The following is a 23,917-nucleotide window of genomic DNA, read 5'->3' as shown; positions in this document are numbered from 1 at the left end:
AACGTAGTATGGGATAAAAAGCGCCGTAAGGCTCTTGATATCTTGCAATACAGTAATTGATCTTCATAATGAAAGACTTTAGCTAAGGAGAATAAGTGAGGGTATTTTGCTTGCAAGTTGTCCTACACATATTATTTTTAGATTAACTACTTTTACAGCACAAATATCTTAATAAAGACTTAATTCCACTATAGTTGGTCAAGGAGAAGCAGATGTGGTGTATAAGAAAACACTAAAAGCAGTACTTGGGAGCAGAGTACTTGGATTAATTTAAGTTTTCTTAGTGTATCGAGCAATATTATTTAAGAAAACCATAGTCTTAAAAATCTAATTTTTAAATAAAAACGGTGAGCAAAGCTTTTGTCAGAACGTGTGTTTTAATCTGTTCTTGTATTGGGTCACAGGCTGTAGTTGGTATTTTGAAGTAATGATTAAAAGAGGACACTCTTATAGGTGTATTTACTGAAGACTGGATCTAATCTGTAAAATGGGTTTAAAGCTGCTGGTTTGGCTCATTGAAACTGGTTTAAAGAATGGGCAGAAGTAACACCTTGAAACTTCTAGGCTGGGTAGCTGGTCTGATTTGGCCAGCATAAGGTTATGTCGATCCTAACAAGCAATAGTGAAGGTTCTTCATGGTAGGACTTGAGGCGGGCATTGCGAAAGAAAAGATACTTAAATACTTGAAATACAGAAGACTCTTAAGCCAAGTCCCATCAGAGGTTGTGAATGCATACCTAACTCACAGTAAAATATACTGTCATGTCCCGGTTATAGTGTATATGTCCTATAATCGGAGTTTAGATATTCAGGATGTCTTCCTAACTTCTCCGCAGACTGCTTCTATGTCCCTGTCACCTTTACCGCCGCTCCGTTTCTTCTTTCCTCTTCTTGTTCTTCTTCTTCCTTTGTCAGCTTCTCCCTGGTATCAGCTTCTTGAACCAGGCCTCCTGGAGCGCTTCCTCAAAAGGGTCAAAGCCCCCGCGCACACACTCCCCTCTGATTGGAGGACTGTGTGGGAGGCTGTCGCTGTGGCTCTGACTTTTTGCTGAAGTACTATTACAGACTGATTTGCAGAAAAAGAGAAACATTTCTGCACTTCTCTGTTCAGGGATCTGTCTGCATTATTCTGGCCTCTTGGAGTACTTCTGCAACAGGACGCACCACAGCCTCTACCCCGTTCCTCCGATCAGTGGAGGCGGTATGTGCGGAGGCTCTGCCTTTTTTCCGAAGAATCTGGATAACGGAGCTGATACGAGGAAGAAGTGAAGAAGAGCTGGAGAGTGCCAGAGAGATTTACATTTTCTTTAAAATAGACCCAAACTGTTGATTGTGTGAGGGTTTGGCCTATAATCGGGACAGTATGTTATTAATGCCTCATTTTCCTGTAATTTTCAGGCAAGTTGTGGAAAGAACACGTCGAGAGTGTGATATGTTGTAATTTTAACCAGCGAGGAGGCACGTTCAGCTCATGTGATTAGTTAGCAAGTAGGAATGAATGACACATTATATCTCCTCTTATTTACTGGATTTGTCTCTGCTGAGCCTTTACATGGAGGTTTGTGAGTTAGGATGACCTGTAGGCAGTGTCTTTCAACAGAGCTGCTGCTAAATACCTTTTTTTTTTTTTTAGTAGTCAGATAAGATTTAACCACAATATGTCAACAGAGAAAGCTGCATTCAGTTTTTGTGGAAATTGCATTTATATTAATCTAAACAATAGCTACAATTCCAGATTCCTAATATTGCAATTTTTGTACACAATGTCTGTGGTTGTTATTAAACTGTTAAGAAAATGTTAGTCTGTAAAACTGCAATATTATTCTTCCAAGCCATGCAGGTCAGCCATGTTTATCCGTTGCCAACATCTGTGAGTTTGCAATAAATGCTAAAGGGGAGATAAGTGTAATTTGTGCCTTTGGAAGGAGAAGAAGCCTATTTGGGGAAAAAGTAACCAGTTGGTGCAATCCTCCATAAGCAACCAGCAGACTCATATGGCTGATCAGTCCACAGAAAACTAGATTTTATTCTCTAGTTTATGGAGTTTATTTAGCAGTTGATAAACCAATTGGAGCAAAAGTCCCATTGGCTTCGGTTTGTGTGTTCTTTCACCTGATTTTTATGGTCACCTCTGTTGTTCGCAGCGTCCTGCCGGTATCTGATGGTTTGGTTTTAGTTCACCCAGAGACTGATGTGATGATGATCTTTACAGATACAAAGTGTCAGCTTGCACAGTAAAGATACCAAATACTGAGCATCTGGTAGCTGTTATAACTTTGAAAATAGTCGTATCTGATTTGGAAAAATGCAGTGCTGGCAGGGAGTATATTTTAAAGCAGTAGGGATCGAATACGTGAGCAGACATTTTTATTGTAATGGAAAAATGAGCGTAAAGATTTTGACCCGTTTTTCATTCTTTGAGGATCACATGTATGTCTGCTCATGCATTTAGGTAACGTTTAAACTGTAGTGTGTAGGGTGTTCGATACCTTGTAGCTCTGCTCTTGATGTAGACACTAATTCCTGCTTATCAGCCACCAGTGCGTTAATAGCGTCTTTGCCCAGCCTAGGGACACGGCTATGCACTCTTACAGTTTCTCTCGTGGAAACTTGTTATATGACAAGGATTTTAGTTTTGTATTTTTAGGTTAACTCCACTTGCTCCTTCATTGTCTTGGTACTTGTGTTGTAGAAGCACATATACAATATATATTTCTTTATGTGCCATAGAGTAGTAACAAAGTTCCAAATATTTTATATCTTCTATATTGGAAGCTCGTGCAAGACCCTACCCTTTGCTTCTGTCCAAATTGTGCGGCCCTTTGTAGTATGATGCTGCTATATAAAACAATAACCATTCTAGGGTAAGGTGGGCACCTTACAGATTGTGTTGTGTTACCTACTTGGATGCCATTGTGATAGCAAATCTGAAGCAATGTTAATTGATCTAAAGTAATTCTTTGGGTAGTTGCCCCAGTCAAAGTTCTTTCATCCAATGCAGCATTCTTTTTTGAGCAAGAATCCTCCGTTGCTTTTGTTAAGTTGAGCAACCTGCAGACTATCAGTCCTTCACCATAGTCCGCTGCAGGTATGTTCTGTATAATTCGGATAGCCCTAGTGGTGTTCATTCTTTCACTTAGGGCACTTGGAAAAGAAATAATGGCATGAGTGCGTGAATTAACATTCAGAGAGTAGATAACCTGGTGTCTAGCATAGTTATTGGGATCTCCTTGTTTGCACTTCTATGTCTGAGGCTGTTACGGGTGGTCTTTTGGAGCAATAAATGTACTTTTACATGGAATGCAGTAGGTCGATTAGTAAATTGATTTAATCCGGAATAGCTTCTGCCCAAGAGGAGGCTGGCAACTGTTACCATCGAAACCTGTTGGCAATGCCCTTTCTAGTCATATGAAATATGGAGCAAAAGAAATCTAATAGTTCTGTTTTACATTTCCTTACGAGACTTAAAGAAAATAACGTGGCATGATCTAGCCTTGGTCAGACCTAATCATCATACTCTTAGTGTCTTTATCCTTCCATAATTGTTAAACTGGGTTTGAGTATATCATGTCGTAAAAGGACACTACAGTCATCGTATGCATGAGTCCTTTTAAATTATGATGTAGTCTGTTATACAAATGAGTTTGCCCCTTTCTACACCCAGCTAAATGCCTTCAGGCGAACCCGTCTCCCTGCCTGTGATTCCCGCACTGGCTAGGGGGAAAGCTGGTGGCGGTCGGGGGGGGGGGGGGGACGGGGGTCTGTTCAGATCCTGTGCGCATTTATTCTGCCATTAATTTCAGTGGGAGCAACAAATAAAAAAAAAAAAAAAAAAAATTGAATGAAATAAAAAAACAAAATTAAGTGGGAGCCCAGTGATGTGAACACCAAAGGGATCAGTGCCCCCAGACTCTTTAAGCCAATAGAATTCAAATATGTAAAATGGGGTAACATGTAAAGCATTGATGTGGACCTCTGCACCATAAAATTGTATATGTGGAGTATGACTGTAATCAGGAGATGTTGCTGAACATAAATTGGGTCAGTGTTCAGCTGTGACACAGAAATGTAAAGCAATATGGGTTTTTAATCTGTTATCACTAATTATGTATTTCTATGATTTTTAAAAGAAGGCCCTACTGCTCCTAAACAAAACGATGTACAGTTTTGTGCGGGTTCATCAGATATGGAAAAGGGGAATTTCGGTTTAACAAACATGGTAAAAATTAGCAAAAATATTTTGGTCCTTTTGATTATGAAAATCCCCCAGGCCTGAAGGGGTTAATGTGCATTCTTCTATAGGGGTGTTGGAGACATTAGACTGTCCCTTTTAAGCTGTTAACCATTTCCATTTAACATGTATGTAGCTGCACTCAAGCAACTGTATAGTTTAACAGTATTGATGACATTTTTGTGACAGGCAGTCATGGAATTCTTAATGCTTTTGTACTGATGACTCATCCATCTCCTGTAAGATGTGGCAGGACGGACCCATCCTCTTGGTGGTTGGGTGTTCATTTATGTACCAACTGGTGTAAGATTTATAAGGTTGTGTTAGAAGAGAGTTTAATTAGCTGGAGTGCTAATATTACTGCTTGCAGAAGGAGTCTGAAGAAGAGCCCTGCGCGGGACTGTTTTCTTAATCCTGCTCCTACTGAATTTCTGACCATTAACGCCCGCTCCCGCAACATGTGCAGTCAATCTTGACCTGCAACATGTTTCCATTCCCTCATTCACAGATTCTAACCATGCACATATACTCATTCATTCCCTCAAGCAGGGGAAGCAGGAACGGAGCAGAGTCATGTGACGTGATGTAAATTCACGTGATTCCGCTGGGTTCCTGGGCGGAACAGGAGAAGAGACGCTGTGTGCGAGCAATGCGAAGGGAGCCTTGCGGGATTACTGGGACCCGCAGGTACAGTGTCTGACCGCCCGCAAGTTTTTTTGATGGGTCCCGGAGGCTACAGTCCTCTAGTCTGAAGACCCACTAGCCAACGAGATAAAGAAATATCTATTTTTTTTTGTTCAGTAGCTCATGAAATATAACAATGCCCTAAAAACTTAAAATGTAGAGGTAGATTGTTTGACATTATAAAAGCTCTGGGAATGTATTATTTTGTAATATTCGGATACAGGAATAAAATAAACAATTTCTATTGCCTGTTGAGATCATCATATTATACATTATATTTTCTGATGCCGTTACTAAATGCGAGAGCATTTTATTTCTATCCAGCATAGGAAACGTTTTCACCTTCTGTATGTGTGAAGGCGTTCTTAGGATAGATTTCCTTATAATATGATACTGGAATTAGTTGACATAGGATGCTGTCCGCCTCTGTATCTGTGATATGATGACCTCATGCTCTTAGAGCTTTGCAATTTAATTAAGCAGGTGCAGAATAGAAAGGGGGGTAATGAACCCTCTCTTATTGAAGGTGCTGTTCCATTTACGCTGCAGGACTTAATACATTGTTTAATAAAGTGTTGCATTAGAGTACTTTAATATATATTATATATATTTTTTTGTTTTGTTTTTATGAGAGTGCTTAGAGCACTAAACTGTTTCTTTGAGAAATTGCGGGGATATGAGAAACAGATTTGTATAACATTAGACAATGATCAGACTGGAATGAAGTTTCAGTCACCTTGTCAAGCTGGATATTTTATACGCTGAAAGATCTTTACATTGTGTGTGTGTCGAGACCTAATGTATCTGTGAATCTCTAGAGAGGGCTGCTTAGGCTACCCCGTAACGCCCGACCACTTCATCTGTACTGCAAAACCAGGACATGTGCCCCAAGGCATCTATTCGAGAGACGTCCAAAAATATCTTAAACATTTTACAACATATGAACGTTTTTAGAATTGGTGTCAAGGATGATTTCAACACCTAGATAAGGTAAGTATAGCTTCCTCTTTTAGTTGGCGATTTATAGAAAAGACATACAGATGGTATTAAGGTCTTTGTCTTGAAATCTAAATTCTAATGACAAGTCAAGCACAGTGCAATGAAGATCTATACATTAATGGAGTCAATCATTTAGATGGCCTCCGTTAAATAGGATCATACCTGGGGGCTCTACGGGTTTCACTGGGAGTTTGTGGATGAAACCCATCTCCTTTATCCTGGCAGAGGTAGAGCAGGGTTTGACCACACCCACTCCGCTGTCATTCATCTGCTTCCTGCCCTCTAAAGGCTGCTGGTGACTGACCACACCCCTTTGTAAAGCCACTCCCCCAGAAGTGGGAGACCCCCTTGCGGTCCATCCTAGGATATTTCCCATAGATGAATACGGTGGTTTGTGGCTGTTGGGGGTCACCTGTAGGTCTTTGGAGAAACTTTGAAAATGTAACAAAAGCAAGGTTTGTGGCAGTTCATACACATAAGACTAAAGAAATAAAATGATTTTCCCTAAGCATTTGACTCAATGCAATGAGAGCTTAAAGGGGGGGGGGGGGGTACTCTGTCCAGTCATATAGACTCTGTCCAGAAAGCATACATTTTGGTTGTTGGTAAATAGACCTCTCGGACACTGCGTAGGGATGACATGGATTGGAAAACGTCGTCAGATTGTGCCCAAATGTTTAGACTGCTCGTGATGCAGTCACTTGGCAGCTGGAAGAACCCTCTGTTTGTATACACGATGTAAACCGTTCCTTGGGAAGCCTGTAGCCCTCCAGCGATGGGTGACCTCATATTTAAGCACGTGCTTGGTGAATGCAGAGCGCATATACACAATCTGTAGGTTTTTTGGGGTTCTTATGTTGATGGATTTTTTTTTTTTTATATAAATACAAACTTGTACTTTTTTTAATAGTGTCCTAACTCTAGACACTGGAATGTAAAATGTATTATGCATGTGTGTGTAGTTTGCTTGAGTATATGTGTGGAGCAGTGTTGGGGGGGGTTGTGATTATGGATGAAACGAGCAAAAGTTACTTGAAGTGTAAATGTTTTTAATACTCCATCACTACTGTATTTGTGGTGGTCAGTGGTTGGCAGGTTGAGGGTGTCTGAATCTCCTTTTGTGATGGGCCCAGGTACCCCTGAGCCTTCCAGGCCCCCCTTAATCACATGCAGGGAGGCCTTGTCTGTGGTGCTTTAGTAAAAAGGAAGCCTCTTTTGCACAATTCTTGAACAGCAGAATTGCTGGCACCTACATTTTTAGGTATTTTTTATTAAATCGATAAATGTAGGATGCCAGGGAAACCAAAGAGCTGGGGCAGAGTTCTGTAGCTCGTGTTTTTGGAGATGAGAATTTCCATTTCGTTGTGCCATATGGATTTACTTAAAGTTAGTCTGATCCAGTTACTATAATTATCTTGTCCTTTTCTTGTAATGCACTGTGCATGTGGAAACAAGGGATGTAACTGGAAAATTAATGTGTCTTAACGGTAAAAACTTGGATGTTTTTTTCTCTCTGGAACTAAATTATAGATCTCGGAAAGGTAATAAGCGCAACTTGGCGTGGTTGGAATCACATGAAAGAAAAATAATTTATGCATTTGTTGGTGTTCTCTTCAGAGATAAAAAAGTTTATTTAGTAAAGGGAGAGTTGTCAGGAGAGTTGTGATTTTAAAGTCTCTCTCACGTCACTATTTGTTATGAAGGGCCAACACTAGGAAGTTTCTCCAACGTAAAGAGCTCAGCTTGCCCAGTAGGTGCAACAACGCTTCTTTCTCCACGGATCTGTTGGCAATGTTCTGGTATCTTGGAGCACAAAAGGACGGAGCAATGACCTACGCTGACCTCCTCTCCCTCCAGTCAGAGAGAGGGTGAGAGTGGAGGCTCTGCCCTTTAAGGAAGCGCTCCGGGAGGCCTGGTCATCGGAGCTGATATCAAAGAGAAGTGGACGGAGAAAGAAGACAGAACAACAAGAGGAAGCAAGAGAAAAAGTGGAGCTCCGGAAAAGGAGATTGAATTGTTCGGCAGATAAGGCAGGGAGTCTTTGAGAGACCGAGAGATTGCTCTTCAATGATATTCTTGTGCAAGTCAGGGAGGCCGGAGAAACAACCACATTTCCTGGAGACTCGGGACCTCTGATATTTTAGCTGCTCTGCCTACAACATTAGCAAAATCGGTGGAATTCCCCAGCTTTATGTGATACACACTCTCCATTAGAGAATGGGGATCTGTATATTGGAAGAAGACCATATATTTAGAATGAAATAAAAGGCTTTTTTTAATAGTGGTGGATGGTGGTCCAGATACATTAGCAGGAACTGGTATAGAGCTCCTCCAGGGGTTGGAGCCCTGCGCGGCCACATACCGGGGACTTCATTTTTATCTCATAATGGATAGACCGAAACCAAAGGGCAAAAGCAGATATCAAAGTTTTAGAGACTGTCAAACAAAATCCCAAGCAATAGGTAGGTAGTTTGAAATTAATTTAGTTGTGCTAAAGCTGACAGTGTGAGGTCCTCTTTAAAATTATTTTAAGAAAATAACTATCTGTACCAAAAAATCTTTAGTGATCTGGCATAAAAGAAAAAAAGCATGAAATTGAAGATGAGAGAACGTCTAAAGTCTAAACTTTAGCCTTCAGATTGGAGCAGATGAGGAACCGCTGGGTTGTACTGAAAGCTCCGAGCTGCCCAGATATATCTGTTTCGTATGGAGTTACCCTTTTCTCGATTACATCAAAGTATCAAATGTGGATCATAAAAGTATTGTTTCTGCACCTGAAATATAGTTATGACATGATGGCCAAGGGACAGTTAGATTCCTGCGCTGTTTTAATGGGGGACAAAGTATAGAATTTACAGAATAAACACCTTTTGTCAATGATTCAGTAGTGTGCAAGATATTCATTACAAATGTATACATTTCATTACCTCTCGTGCTTAGAGTATTTACCCGTATACATCTGGCTGCTTGTTGCTGATTGTTGGGCCCCCCCCTTCCATCTTTCAATTTTTAAACACTGATGCCCCTTACATGAAGCTACCGACAACACAGCTACATTTTTTGGCAATATGGGGCTTTCATACTTACAAATGATGTCATCTCTGCAGTGTTCCAAGAGGCTTGCCAGTCACAAGGGAAGATGACCAGAAAAATAGTTGATGGGAGTTCCTCTTTAAAAGCATAATAGACTTGTGGTTTCTGGTCGGAGTTTATAGATACTCACATACTGGTCACTCGGATGCATGTGAAGCGCTGGAGCTGAGCCATGCCGTATGAGCTCATCAGAATCCATACTGTGCATCGTAAGCCATCAGCTTTGTTTTTATGACCCTAATGAAGTATACTTAACTGGCTATTCTTGAGTGCATCATAAGCTTTTTAAAGGCCTTGAGCTATTTGCAGTTTATGGTGCTTATTAATTCCAGATGTACAGATTCTGAGATTACGCGGACACATAAGGGACGCTGTATAAGTAGCAAGGTTACGTTTGCGTCTAAAGCAAAAAAACATAGTCTGCTTTTTGCCTATGTGCTGCGTACAAAGATCTGCAGAGAACGAAACAAGGAATAAATGCTGTGTGACTGACCAGCCAAGGGAGCTGGAAAAAGAGTGGGGACTCCATTCAGTCTCCCTTAATCTGAGCTCCGCAGGGTGACGCTTCCATGTAAAAAGGGCTGGATGGCCCACTTTCTGCCCGTAGCCACAACCCCAACAGTTCCTGTTTTGGACACGGCACTCTAAAGTATTTTTTTTTTCTTCTATGCATAATCAGCTATGAAATTTGTAAGTAAAAATGACACTATGTTCAAAGTGCTACAAATTACCAGAACTCTAACAACAACACAAAAAATGCGCTGCTTCATGATCTTTCTTTCTCGTGCCAATATAAACACCTGAATACCCTGAGCTCAAGCACAGTCCCTCTCAATATAGAAAAGAATCACTCGGGCAAAATGCTGATCAATTCTTCTTTTATCACAAGATTATAGGGAGGAACCAGGTGTAACCATGATGATGCTTTAGTAGATATACTAAGCAGGAAGAATATCCGTTTACACTAAAGCTTTTCACACCCTTGGGTAACCTGAGCTTTAGAAGCACGAGAGTAGCACACCTGTGTTCCTTTTACAATAAATAGTCCGTTTGTTTCTCGTTTATACCGTAGGAGTCACATTTAAGCTCTGGTGGTCAGCTTTAGCCTCTGTGTCATCTAGAGCACTTCTTAAATGAACACGCTAGGCATTGTATACACGTTAATGCACATGCTTTTTTTTTTTTTTTCTTGTGGTCTAGCAGAATTGTCCCAAATGCATTTGCCCCTTTCCTCACCCCCTAACTAAGTGCCCTGCATGAGATGCCTTTGGCTAAATCCATCTCTTTGCTTGTGATGTCGGATCCAGTGCTAGCTCTCCTGAACGCTTCTTGCGGGGGTCTGTTTAGACCCCAGTGAACATTTGAAAAGTCTTCCCATACATTTAAATTGACATACGTTCCTCCCACTGATTGGCTGCTTAAGCTATAGGTGGCAGGAGCACTCCCATGGATTCCATTGGAAGTACTTACTGCCAGGATTAAGAAAGTTTGGATCGTGGAGAAACAAGATATTTTATTCCCCCCGTTTTGGAAGAATGTGTATAAAGGTTCTCAGAAATGTAATATTCTATGGTGGTGGCGTCCAGGGCTAAACTGTCCTTTTTAAAGGAATATTCTAGTTTTATCTTGGATTTTTTTTTTAATACATGCATACGGTCCACTGCATTTTACTGTAGGCTTATTGAAGTCCTTCATTTTTGGTGGATTTTGTCTTCACCAGATTTTGTGTGTTTGCATACCTGTAATTTTTCCCTACGATTTTTTTCAGCCCTTGAAGTTTAGTTTAAATTCTCACCCAATCTCTTCAGAGGTAGTAGATCATGTAGATGTGCAAATTCTATTTAATATCTGGTTTGTATGACGCTTCAGTAACTAGTACAATTGCTTGAGGTCTGAATTAAACATGAAAGCATTTTTTTAGGACAACAATCGTATAGCTTTCAGATAATTTGGTCCTAAAAGATGCATTTTTAGTTGTAAGTATATACGTGTAATTTTTATTTAATTTTTTAACATTTTCTTCCAGCTTAAGCTATGGAGCTGGGCATCCTTCTCATTCGGAGACGGAGCTTCTTCACAGGCAGACTTATGCAGCTACTCATCAGCTCCCTGCATACGCGACCACTCACCACCCCTCAGGTACAGTCTCTTTACAGAAGTACAAGATTTTAATTTCCAAGCATGTCTGGTGTCATAAGAATCATTAACATCATTCCCTTTTGTGGAAGTTCTCCGAGAGAGCCCATAATGCAGATGGAGCCACATCTGCTGCACTTCTTTCTCCACCAATCTGGCCCCTCTCACTACGTCCGCAAAGGTTGGGGCCACGGGCTCAGCCTCTCACCCGTTTCTTTAAACTTAGACAAGGAACGACTTTACAGAACTCAAAACCAAACCTTCGAGTTCACCCTTCCAATAAACAATAGGCGTTAGTTCTGTATTGGCCACAACGCATAAATTGTGTCTTCGATTACAAGTACGGTATTACCAAATTAATGAGTAGCAATATATAAATGAATCTGTTCATTCACATTTAGGTCTGTCTGGAATCTTTGACACCAGCCTTCACGTGGCTGGCGGTAACACTACAGAAACCTCTGTCATGAACTTTCTTTCTGCCATTGAGTCTCGGACCGCCCAAGCTTCATCAGGGACAACCCTCCTGCCACAGTTCAGGGCTCCATCATGGCAGACTGGTAGGTTACATCTTTGAGTGATATCTGCCACTATTGCTTTAATTTTAGAACATTTATTTTGTTTCAGTTTTTTCCCCATTCATTTATTTTTGGGTGTGAGTTGGTCATGATCTGGGATTCATGGTCACCTGCTAACTTAGATGCTCCATTTTCATCATATTAATTCTGTTCTGTGAAGCAGAGCGATTTTGTCTAACGATAATCACTCGGTGATGCACTGTGAAAATGTTCCATGATCTCAAACAAGAATACATTTATTTCCACTTTATTAAAAAATTACATACTCGCAATTAGTAATTGAATATTTCCCTTTGTGCCACCGCACCATTATCATGAAATGATTTCAAGATCTAATGAACGCCAAGCGTTGCTCCAATGCGGAGCATGGATCTATTTGTATCTAGAAATGTGTTGCTTGGTTTTTCATGTCCTGTTTACTCGTGGTATCCTGGAAAGTAGTATTTGGTTTTTCTAGACATTTCTTCTGGTTTCTAGCACTATAGCTGATTTCCATTTTGTTTGCGGAGTGACTCAATAATTTTTTTTTTTGGTTTTATAGCATACTCTAGAAGTACTCCAGGTGTGCACAGAGAATGAAACTGTTTGTTAGGAGTTTAATGAGTTTAGGTTTTCTGTGCATTCCGTTTTACATCCTTTCAACACTACCTGTTTGTTAAAGGCGCACGCCAACCATCATGTGAACTTTAATGCATATGATAGCTGAGAGGTACGGTTCGGATCGCTTTCCTCACACTGATTGTAAGAGCTAGAAGCTGTCTCCTTTTCCCGATTTTGAAGGATGCATATTCTGCTTCTTTAGTTGGGTCCGTTACAGCAAACTGTTGCGTTATGTTTCTAGGATGAAGCGGCGTAGTACCTGTGCATTTGTATTATTGCTGTGTGCGTTCTAACTCTGTCTTTGGCACTTTCAGGCATGCATTCCTCAACCGCGACAGAGCTGTTTGTTACTGGAGCGCTGCAAACCTCTGGGACATTTCCATCGTCTGCCCTCTCGGCGTATCAGCACCCGAATACATTTAGCTCTAGAAACTTTGCTACAACCCCATCATTGGCCCTTCAAGATGGTACATTCAGTGCTACATCAAATGGTCTTCTTTCTCCCCACGACCCTTTGCTTCAAATTAAGACATCACAGACTCCCACTGCTTTGACATTTGAGCGGCTAGGAAGCGCCGTTTTAAGTACCAGCATCCCGCAGTCATCAACATATCGATCTGCCCAGGAATCTGCACCCCATCTTTTGCAGCCTCAGTTCAGCTTATTGCCTTCTGCCCTGGGAGGGGCACAGCAAACCCCTCAGCCATACAGTACATCAGTTTTTACTGGTTCCACTGCCTCCATAGAAAGAGCACTTCAGAGGGAATGTAGTGTAATTAAGCACCATCAGAGGCCTTCAAGTACGCAGTCTGTGCAGGCGCAACTATCTGGTACGCAGCATTCCCTGCCAAACTATTTAACAAGCGCAAGTGGAGCTACATTACAGGATGCGTCGAGACAGTCTGCTCTTTTGTGTGCTCCACTTGGAGCACTTACTCAGGTGAGCAATGGTGCACCGGTGCAGAAAACCTCTCAAGTGTCAGTGGAACTATCTCAATCTTACCCATCCGTCATACCATCTCCTGGCTACCCACCATCTTCTACAAAAACAAAAAACTGCCCTACAAAGGCGCCTCCAAGGTCTTCAAAGACCCCCAAGTCTCAGAGTGTGGTTTCGCCTGGGCAGTCCCAAAGTTACACCAAGTCTTCACAGAACCAGAGTTCTGTCATTTCAAGCCAAGCACAAGCTTACTCCACAGCACAGCTACCTAGTCTTCTGCCAGTAAGCCAGTCCCCCAGTTATGTTTCAACACAGTCACCAAACTTGCCATCTGCCAGTCAATCACAGGTCTTCTCTGCAATCAAAACTGAGAAGCTGCCTCCACTTTACAAACCACTCCCTGCATTTTCTAGCCAATCCCAAACCATAACTTCTGGCAGCCAGACACTAAGTTTTTCATCTGATCAGACACTTGCTCTGCCTTCAGTTTCAAGTGCGAACTACACTGATCAAACAAGAGATATGTCTTCAACTAACCAATCACAAAGTTATTCTTCCAGTAACACTCAGGGTTTAACTCCTGTTAGTCAATCGCAAGTTAGCTATTCATCTCAATCACAGGTGATGTCACCCGTCAGTCCTTCAGACAGTTACACTTCAGGACAAAACCTACCCCTGGCTTCACCATCGCTTCCATTTACTGCTTCCTCACGTGGACAAAGTTTGTCTACTTCAAGTCCAACTCAAAACTACATTTCTATGCATTCATCACAGAATACCCAAGATTCAAATTCACCACAATCTCAGAAGTTTTTGCCAACCGTTCAGTCATCCTCTTTTTCATCACAAACCCATTCACAGACATTACAGAACAGCAGGACCTCAACGGACTCCAAATCCTACGCGAAGAGAAAATCTGAAACCAATTTGTATGGATCTGTGAAACAAGAAGATAAATTTCAGATGCAGGACTTGCAGGCATTACAACAGACTGCTCTTGAATCCTCTACACAAGGACTTGGTGAAGGCGAAATAAATACACAAGAGACTGCCTACAGTGTTTCGAAGGCCGATGACCGATATTCTCAAAGTGTTATTAAAAGCAATTCTCGTCTGGAAGACCAGGTTCTTGGACTGCAAGGATCTAAAAAAGATGACCGAATGATCAGTCCTGCGAGTCATATGTCCCAACATGTGAGTCATATGAATAACTCAGTCAGCCATGATCCCAAAAAGGCATCAGAGATGATTCAGTCCTCACAAGTAAGCGCTAAAGACCTAAGTCCGCATACAATGTTACACAAGGTTCATGATGCAAAGATGCAGGAGCAGCCAAGCACATCTCCTCAGATGCAAGCTGCGTTAAGGCATTCTCAGCATCTCCAGTTGCCGGGAGCACAGGTACTTCTAGATTCTGGATGCGATCTGCAGATGTTTCAGCAGTCTATCTTACAGGCAAACTTGGGACAAGCAAAGGCATCTGCATCCATGCAAAGAATTCAAAGTCCTCAACAGGTTTCACACCAATTTCTACAGGTGGATGGACATATCATCCAGAGCAACGGTGGGCAAACTCCACAACCACTCCACTCTCAAGGGTCAGAAGTTGTAAAAATGGACACGTCCGATGGGAAACATTTGCAAGCACATTTGCAAGCAAAAGATAATTTCAGTCAGAGAAGTCGGCTTGATTCGAAGAATCAGTTTGATTCTCTAAACCCAATGTGTTTCTCAGAGTCTATGTTGCTCAGTGATGAAAGGAACTTTTTGTCTCACGTTGATGACATATTAGCAGCCACGGCTGCTCAAGAGTTTGCCAAGTCTTCTGCCGAGGAGAATATTTCTGTCAAAAACGAGGATGAAAAATCACGTTTTCAGTCTTTAAATATAAGGCACATGTCTCCAAATTTTTCAACAGGAAAGCAGCAAAATCTCAATAACCTTTCTTTAAATGGTGGCCAAACAGCAATAAATCTTTCTGCAGTTTCCTCAAACCAGTCTAAAAATGTAAATATGGATCCATCACATATTCAACCTCTAGAGCAGGACTTGCCGGGTGGAATGGGTTCTCCAGTGATGGGGACCAGTCAAGAAGATCATGAGAAGAATGCTGAGATAATTAAGAAGCATTCTAATGTTAATCAAGAGTCTAAAGATGGCAATGATGTACCTGACGAAGGAAGGGATGCAGAATTCTTGTCCGGTACCAAGAATCTTGGGGAAGAAAACGCTGCATCTGAAGGAGATTTTATTATGGGATCTGATGAAAATACATCCGTTGGTCAGACACAAAGCCAGCATATGTCAAAGACCGATGCTCATGTAAGTGGTAGTTCTAGCAGCCAAGTGGAAGAGGACTGCCAAGATCCAACACAAGACAATCTTCAAAAAATGAAAGCAAGAGAGAAAATGGCAATGAAACAGTGCGCTGAAGATGAAAACTCTAATCTGAAGCCAACAAAACGCAACCCACAAATGAAGCGGCCCATTAGCAAAGCTCCCGAAACAAGTATGCAATATTCCTCTCATGTTTCGGAAGGTTATTACGATACGTACCAACACCAGGAGAGGATGCGACAGAAAATAAAGGAAGTCGAGGAGAAACAGCCTGAAGTAAAGACTGGCTTTATTGCATCTTTCTTAGACTTCCTGAAAACTGGACCAAAGCAGCAGTTTTCAGCTCCTCCTGTCCGTGTGCCCAACAGAATTAGAAGACCCTGTACCCCAGTAATAAGGCCACCCTGTACTAGTCCACTTTCTCAACCGCAGTCTGTGACGGGTACCCCGGGTTCTGAGGTCAGTGGCACAATCTCCCCTAAAAAGCCAGAGGAAGAGCTTAAGAAGAACCTGGAGGCATTGCCATCCTTTTCATCTGATGATGATGATTCTGTGGGTGGTAATCATGATCTCCAGAAGAGTATTACTACAGCACTCTGCGCATTGGATGAGAATCCTGATCGGAAGAACAAAGTGGGTGAGTTTCTACCTTTCTTGCTGTGTTAACTCTTGATAGGTATGCTGGATGATGCAGGCATTCATGCATGCTGTTCTGTGGGCTCTATTCTCTAAAAGAAGAGTTTGGATAAGAGTTGACGTTATAATGCATAGTTAATTCGATGATATTTCTTCAAAGTCTCCATACATCGAATGATAAATTATGCGGGGCCAGGTTGCTGGAGAAGTGTTGAGCCTTCATAATAAATTTGGTAAGGGAGTTCAAGCCACTACCTCCTTTTTTTTTTTTTTTTTTTTTTTTTACAAATTCTGCTGTCGGCTCTCCATTTAGAGAATAAATACTCTCATAGACTACTTTTAAAAAATAACTTTGCTCTATTGTTGCAAAATGGTTTAGCTGCTGGTGGATCCACCTGACACTGAGTTGTCTTTCAGCTGTTATTTCTGCTTCTAATATGTTAGGGTTTTGCTTAAAAAAAAATGCGGTATCTGTTGTTTGATGTACATTTTAAGAGCGCAAATCACTATTTGGCTGCACCCCCTTATACAAAACGTTTTATTTTTTCTATCAAACTTATCCAGACGCTGAAAAGTCAGGAGCTCCAGTAAAGCAGGAGTCGGCTCCAGCATCTTCCCCAAGAAATGCCGCAGACAAATCACAAACGTCCAATTCCCTAAAACCCGGCCAGTCTGATGGCGCGCAGCCTGAGCAGCTGGCCAAAGCCCAGGAGACGGTCGCACTCGAAGGCTGCACGGAGGATGAAAACGAAGAGAGCAGCGGAGAAGGAATCTACCGAGAGCGGGATGAGTTCGTGGTGAAGATAGAAGACATAGAAATGCTCAAGGTAAAAATTAAATGTGTATATAAAATAAGCCATGGCAAATACTGATACAAATGAAGTGTGAAATGTGTAGTTTTGCATTGTTAAAGGAATGACTTAGTTCAAGAATAAAAGCCCATTTTAACAATGTTATTAGTTTTGGCAAAGGTCCCACCTTTGTCAGAATCTGCCACCTTGGCCAGTGTGCCAACTTCACAGATGCCTGGTGTGATATAGATCATAACCTTGTTCAGGTAGGTTATATATAACCACAATGGCTTTCTGTATCACCCAAATTCTGCCTGTTCAGCAGGTAGGGCAGGTGGCATTCAGTAGAAATATATACATAAAAAAATATTAATATACCCTAATAAGGGCTTGTGAGATGCCTTCACCATACTAAGCACTGAATTGTACGATACAGCACTTAGTTCCGTAATGAGATAAAAATCACAATCTTCCAAATGTTTTAAATTCAATATCGCTGCCCTCCCCTTTAAGCACATACATATGGTTGTAAATATATGTGGTATGACTGTAATGGGTCACGGTAAAGAGAGAAAAAATTGAAGAAAGCTGCTTCAAAATGATCTGTCTTGGAATGTATTAAGTATTTGTTAGTGTGATCTGCACCCTTCCATTTGGCAATAGTCATCATAGCGCCTTTTAAAAATAGCTTAAGCCATTAAAACGCGTGCTTTCAATGGCTTAATGATGATGTTTCGCATTGCAATTTATTTTTCCTGACTTGTTACTTTTCTAAGAAAGGAATTATTCCATATTATGCATTAGAGCAGAATCAGAGGGATCAGCTAAATTTCTGAGCTTTGCTGCTGATGTGAAGGAAAAAAAGGCAAATCTACTTAACTGTTCAACTCTTACGCAGGAAGCACTATGTACTGGAAAAGAACCCCCGGCTATTTGGAAGGTCCAAAAGGCATTGCTCCAGAAATTTATCCCTGAAATTCGAGAAGGACAACGGTCTTTTGCTGCTACCAACAGTGTAAGTAAATAAGCAATATGATTAAATAGATCCAACGCCCATTCTAGTAGCAAGAAGGTATGGTTGAGTTTGTTTTAGAGTGATTCTTTATAGCTCTAATGGAATACAGCTAAAATATAGTCATATATTCATGCCGTTTCCCTTTTTTGTTCTTGTATGACATGTCATACCATAGGTTGCTTTATGTTCAAAAAGATGCTGCTGTCCACATGCTCTTGGTTTTAGCTCACCAACTTCAAGGCGCTTTATAAAGGGCTGATCCCAGTGAACGTTTCCAAACCGAGCTGGTTCTGCATAATAAATCTCTAAATCAATAAGTGTGACGAAATCTGCATTATGTAGAGCCAACTTGAAATTAGGGTTGGTCTTCCAAACTGCGTAGTTGAGCTGGGGAATTTAACCTACAGTCTCCCTGCCAAATCCTGAGTTGGCGATTAAACCCATTACAGCGTGTGAATGTCATAAACGATGGTGAACAGTCACGAGTAACGAACGGGAAGACCCCGTTATTAATTTTTTTCCCCCGCTTGCTGTTTTTTTTCGTAGTACCTTGGGTATTTTGGAGACGCAAAAACAAAGTATAAACGCGTTTACGTGAAGTTTGTTGAGAATGCAAACAAAAAGGAGTATGTAAGGGTTTGTTCTCGAAAACCGAAGAGCAAAGCCACCACGACCGCAAGGTAAAGGAGAATGTGGATTGTTGTATGGATGAACGGAGATCATGACTGTCAAGTGCGGCAGTCTGGGTCGTCTGTTGCCGTAGCATAAGACACGTTAACGTGTTGGCATTCACAGGTCCTCGCATGCCAAGGTAAGCGGGAACAGCAAGGCATCGGAAACTCCTCCGCAGAAAAGCGCACCTCCCAAAGCCGTGTCTGTAAAACCCAAAGCCAAACAGCCCAAGACGAAGGCTGAACCTCCACCAAAAAAGAGGAAGCAGTGGAAAGAGGAGTTCTCTTCTTCTCAATCCGATTCTTCTCCGGACATGCAGAGTGACGAGGAAGGTGAGTTTAGGAGTATACGTCGCTCATTGAGTGCATTGGCGTATTAAAGGGTGATAATCCCTCTTGAATATGTTAAGTAAATATAAACCTTACCAAATTTGTTGTTTCATTTAATCATAAAACACAAGCTTTTAAGAAGCATTTTTAGTTTCTAGGCAGCGCCTGATTTTTTTGCCACGTGACAAGCGTTCTTGAAAATATGAGACAACATTTTACATGGTTAGAGAATTATTTCTGGGAATGTTAAATTTAGTGCCCCTTTTACGTTGTTACCACTGCTTGAAAATCGGTTTGTGTTACATGAAAATAAGCTTTCTGGAACTGCGACATATTAAGTTATTGATTTGTGTTGTGCCTTCGTGTTCTGTAACACCGGGCCTATGAATGTATAAAATGTGTTGAGAGTCCTGACTAGAATTATTTTGTAGAAAATAACAGTTCTTTGTGCCATTTTGTTTTCCAGAGTTTGAGCCTCCACCTCCCCCAGTTGTCACTCGCTTTTTAAACACAAGAGCCATGAAAGAAACCTTCAAAGGATACGTGGAGCTTCTCGTTAGCCTTGCTTTGGACGGAGATACGATGCAAGTCTTGGAAAAGGAAAATGGTACGTCTTGCCCATATCTCTGTAACCCAATACATTTGATGTACAGTTTCAGCTTTGCACGGACATCGGTGCGTTTACTGCATGTAAATTTTGTACATGTATTTTAGATTTTTGGGGTTAAAAACTGGTTTTGTGTGTCATTTCACCTTTCCTGAAAGCAGGGAGCATACCGCCATATGCATCTTGCACATCTTAGCAACTTCCATCATAGTCATTGGCAGTAGCACCAACCAATCATGGGTGTCTCGGAACGCTGAGGTTTTGTTGACATGGATGTGATTGGCTAGTGCTTCAGTGACTTCAATGGAAGGGTTAGACCTTTGCAAGAATTTACATATGAATGCTTCCTGGTATCGGTAGCTGGCGTTGGGGTTTTATAGTTTTGCCTTTTTGGTTGCATTTTCACTAAATTTTATATATGGTCTTTCATGTAATATTTAGAGGTTATCCATTTGGCTATGATGGATTGGAATAAAAAACCTGAAATGTATTACACTTAATATCGATTTTATAGTCGATAATTGGTGTTGCCTTGGAACTTTTTATATCTCGACAAACGTGTGGACGGTGTTACTGAGTTGGGTTAAGATGGAGCTTCCAGTACCTGGAAATTTGCTGCAGAAGCTCTGCATCCCTCCACCGCCCTACGGTCGGCTCTGCTTTAACATTTCATGGGGCTTCGTATGTTTGTAGCCTTTCCCCGAGAGACTATCTTTTCCTGAATTTTAGCTAAAACAATCAAAATAAATCAGTGGCTTATAGATTCAAATATGGATATTCTGATATGTGTGTAATATAAAGTTGGTTTGATTAAAATAATTATTTACACAATGCCAAGTCTGGTAACTTAGCCACACATTGGCGGTTACGCTGGGCAACATAATCATATCTTGGCTTTTTTCCCCCCCAGATGACGTTCTTCTGCCGCATATGAGAAAAATCGAAGGCATGTTAAATGAGAACAGGAGAAGGCTACTAGCCAAATTACAGCTAGATCAGCCGCTGAAGGTATAAACATCAACTGTGAAATGCACTACTGGTCGTTAAGTATATAATATAAGGCATACAGGAATTATAGAAAAGCAGAGCATGCCTTACATTTATGTTTAACAACGAGAAAAAATGGAGGTAAGGCTCTTTTAGACTGAGCAAGGGAGAAACACAGCCCAGAGAGGTGAGAGGATCTGATCAATAACAAACCAGAGCCAGGAATCACATTAGTTTGCATAGACTGAATCCGTTTTGCAATCCATGTCTTGATGGAGTGGTATAAAGCAGATGTCTCTGTGAAGAGCTCTGAGTGTTAGTCTGGGAAGGTGGTCAGATCTGGGGGCAGCAAAGGCTCCCCAAGGAAAGCAAAAAAGGAAGTCGATTCTGGATATCCTTTAAGACTGGCCAGACTTTGCATCAAATGGCCAGACATTGAATTGTTTTGGGTATTCCATGCTAGGTTATTTTAGTAAGAATACTGTTAAGTTTTAACCATTCATGGTGAGCTTCCTTGTACTGTCCGAATAATGACATGCCCCTGAAGAGCATTTTGCAGCACTCCCTCTCTCACAGCATTGCCACGCTAGAACCCCCCAGACAGTCATATACGTAGAGCACCAGGCCATTTTTTCTCTCTTCATTCCTGGGGCTGTGTGCGCTCCGTGCATATGCGGAAGTGAACAAAAGTTTTTCCCTGTGACTGCAGGTTTCTAACCATTAACGTTAATTGTTTTTTTTTTCTGTAGAATGCCTTGGAAAACTATCCCGATATTACGACAATTACTCGTGACACAAAAGGCAAATCAGGAGGCTCCTCTGTGTGTAAGATCAAAACAAGTGGGAAGTGGTATAACAAGAAAACACTGCGGCCAGCAAAAACGGCAGCAAAACAGACGCAGGTATGTACTCTCGGGAGTACCTTAATGTCCCGATCCACTACCGCAAGCCCAATTTACTCATCCGTTTCAGTCATTTGCACTAGTCAAATGGCCGTACATAAAGTAGCCTATTGGCAGCAGTTACTATTCCTTGTCTCTGGTGCATTGGATAGTTGCTAGCTTAACCCCTTCAAGACTGGGACGTACCATGTACGTCATTGATGATACACGATCCAGCGTCGCTCTGAAAGCTGGGGTCGCGAGGGGATGGCTGCTACTGACCGCTGGGTGACCCCAGTGACCCGTGGCAGCCAATCCCCCTCAGTTCCGTGCAGGAACTTTAAATGGGTACGCAGTCTTCAAGTGAAGACGCAGTACCCAAATGCCGGTCTTGAAGGGGTTAATCTTAGGGACACAGAACACTGCTCGCTACCTATTATCGCTATTAAACAGTTTTCATTATAGCTAATATAAAACAGCAACCGCGAGGTGATAGAGACCTGTAATTGGTGTCACTGGCGCAATGTTATGCTAAATTTTGTCTAAAAGGGTTCACTGTGTGAATAAACTGGGCTGATGGCCGACAATCTTAATAAAAATTTGGCTGTTTAATTTAGTATAAATGTTGTATTTTTTACAGGAATTCACTGTAGATCCTGAGAAGTCACAGTTGTGTTCTCTATACCACGCACTCCATCATTACAAGTACCACATATATCTTGCATGCAAAGACGAGGTATGTATGCGCCGTAGGATTTATATTCTGAACCGTTATTTTCCCGTGTAGCCTGTGTTCGTCCTTTTTTGTCTGGATGACACACGTGACGTTACAGAGGAACCGTCCGTCACGGCTTTTAGCGCGACTACATTTTATTTAACCTGTGTTTATAGTTTGTCTTCTCCGTTGGTTCCAGATTACCTCTGTTCAGAAAACAAACAGAGATTTGAAGCAAGAGGAGCTGATCAATCACTGTCTGAAAAACATGAAGTGGGTGGAGGACCTCTTTGAGAAGTTTGGCGAACTTTTGAGTCGTGTGCAACAGACATGTTCTTAAGTTGCAGTCTTCTGCCCTCCTAGCAGTATATCCCCCTCCCGACAGCGCTAACATACTGGAAGAAGAAATAAAAACTCTTGGATCACATAGATCACGCCAGGCTCTCGCCAGTAGACTAGTGAAATTGCTGTTTCGTGCCCTGCATCCATGGAAGCCGCATTGGCGAAGAACTGTCGGCCCAATAACGCCTGGGCAGCAAGCACGTTTTTATCCTGGCCTTTTTTTTTTTCTTTTTTCCTATGACTTTTTCTTTTTCTTCTATTTTGTAAACTATTTGGGTAATTTTTATTTTAAAGAAACCCTGATTTTTTTCTTTTTCTGCAAAATGATACAGCATGCACTAAAAAAAAAGATATAGAATACATTTCTTTATTATCTATAGCGATAACACTTTAAGATGCTTTACTACATTTTTTTTTTGTTTACCCGCCGCTATAAATAAAAACCCACACCCCTGAAAGGTTTAAGGTGGAGGTACACAAACAATATTTGCATTTATCGTTTTCTGACCACCGCATTAAAAAGGGTGTTGTACATTTTGTAAAACAGAGTTGGCGGGACGTCACATATGATAACCACCATGATTTAAAAAAAGTTGGAAAAAAAAATAATAAAAAAAATAAATATTACAAACTGTTATGCTTTATGGACACCTTTTACATTTTATTGTTCAGGAGACTGGACATGGAGCTGGTGCAATCCTATGACTGCTTTTTGTGTCAAAATATATTATAATGGAGAAAAGAAAATGACCTTAACTATTTTCCCTGTTTTGAAGAAAACTATTTTCATTTATACTGTTTTTTGTTTTTGTTTTTTTCTTTAAAACAAATCAATTGTACATTTTATCTCACTAATAGTTGTATTTTTCACAGAGGAAATATTGTGGTTCAAATTTGTTTCATGGATCTTTGTAATACACTTCCCATGGCTTTCAGCAAATCCTATTCATTTATATGTTGATTTCATATTGTACTTCCCTTCGATGTTCGATACAGTAACGGCCTGCAGATGTATAGCAGGCTTACTTTAGCTTTTACATGTAGCTATTAGGCATTGCGACCGTTTTCTGATCCTTGGAAATAAATTCCTTACTAAACTTGCACTTGACGAACGGAGCTTTGATCAGCGAACCATTGTTTTTTTTATTTCTCAGTGCTAACTTTTTAGTTATTAGGTCCAAAGCCATACGTAACTTTAAGATCATTAGCTAAGCTTTTTCTCTGCATTGTAAAGCAAATGATAACTTTCTTCATTATTTCAAGTCTTTCTTCATTTCTTCATTATTTCAAGTCTCCATTAAGGTTTTTTTTTTTTTTTTCTGGCAGAAACACTGTAACTGTATC

At 41.0% G+C, this 23,917-nt stretch overlaps 1 protein-coding gene across 1 annotated transcript in view; it reads left to right on the top strand.

The window, feature by feature from the left end:
- Nucleotides 1-23,704, top strand: part of QSER1 (glutamine and serine rich 1) — a 29,954-nt gene extending 6,250 nt beyond the window's left edge. Inside the window, exons 2-13 of the mRNA XM_053449533.1 lie at nt 11,034-11,146; nt 11,545-11,703; nt 12,636-16,235; nt 16,730-17,061; nt 17,924-18,040; nt 18,587-18,720; nt 18,836-19,044; nt 19,508-19,648; nt 20,559-20,656; nt 21,385-21,537; nt 22,157-22,252; nt 22,431-23,704. Coding sequence (XP_053305508.1) covers nt 11,034-11,146; nt 11,545-11,703; nt 12,636-16,235; nt 16,730-17,061; nt 17,924-18,040; nt 18,587-18,720; nt 18,836-19,044; nt 19,508-19,648; nt 20,559-20,656; nt 21,385-21,537; nt 22,157-22,252; nt 22,431-22,571 — 5,293 coding nt within the window. The 3' untranslated portion in view covers nt 22,572-23,704. The remainder of the gene's footprint in view (nt 1-11,033; nt 11,147-11,544; nt 11,704-12,635; nt 16,236-16,729; nt 17,062-17,923; nt 18,041-18,586; nt 18,721-18,835; nt 19,045-19,507; nt 19,649-20,558; nt 20,657-21,384; nt 21,538-22,156; nt 22,253-22,430) is intronic.
- Nucleotides 23,705-23,917: the final 213 nt, after the last annotated feature.

Source organism: Spea bombifrons, chromosome 10 (genome assembly GCF_027358695.1).
Source record: "Spea bombifrons isolate aSpeBom1 chromosome 10, aSpeBom1.2.pri, whole genome shotgun sequence".
NCBI lineage: Eukaryota > Metazoa > Chordata > Amphibia > Anura > Pelobatidae > Spea > Spea bombifrons.
Note: the sequence above shows the minus strand (reverse complement) of the source record. Positions and strands in the feature narration are given on the sequence as shown.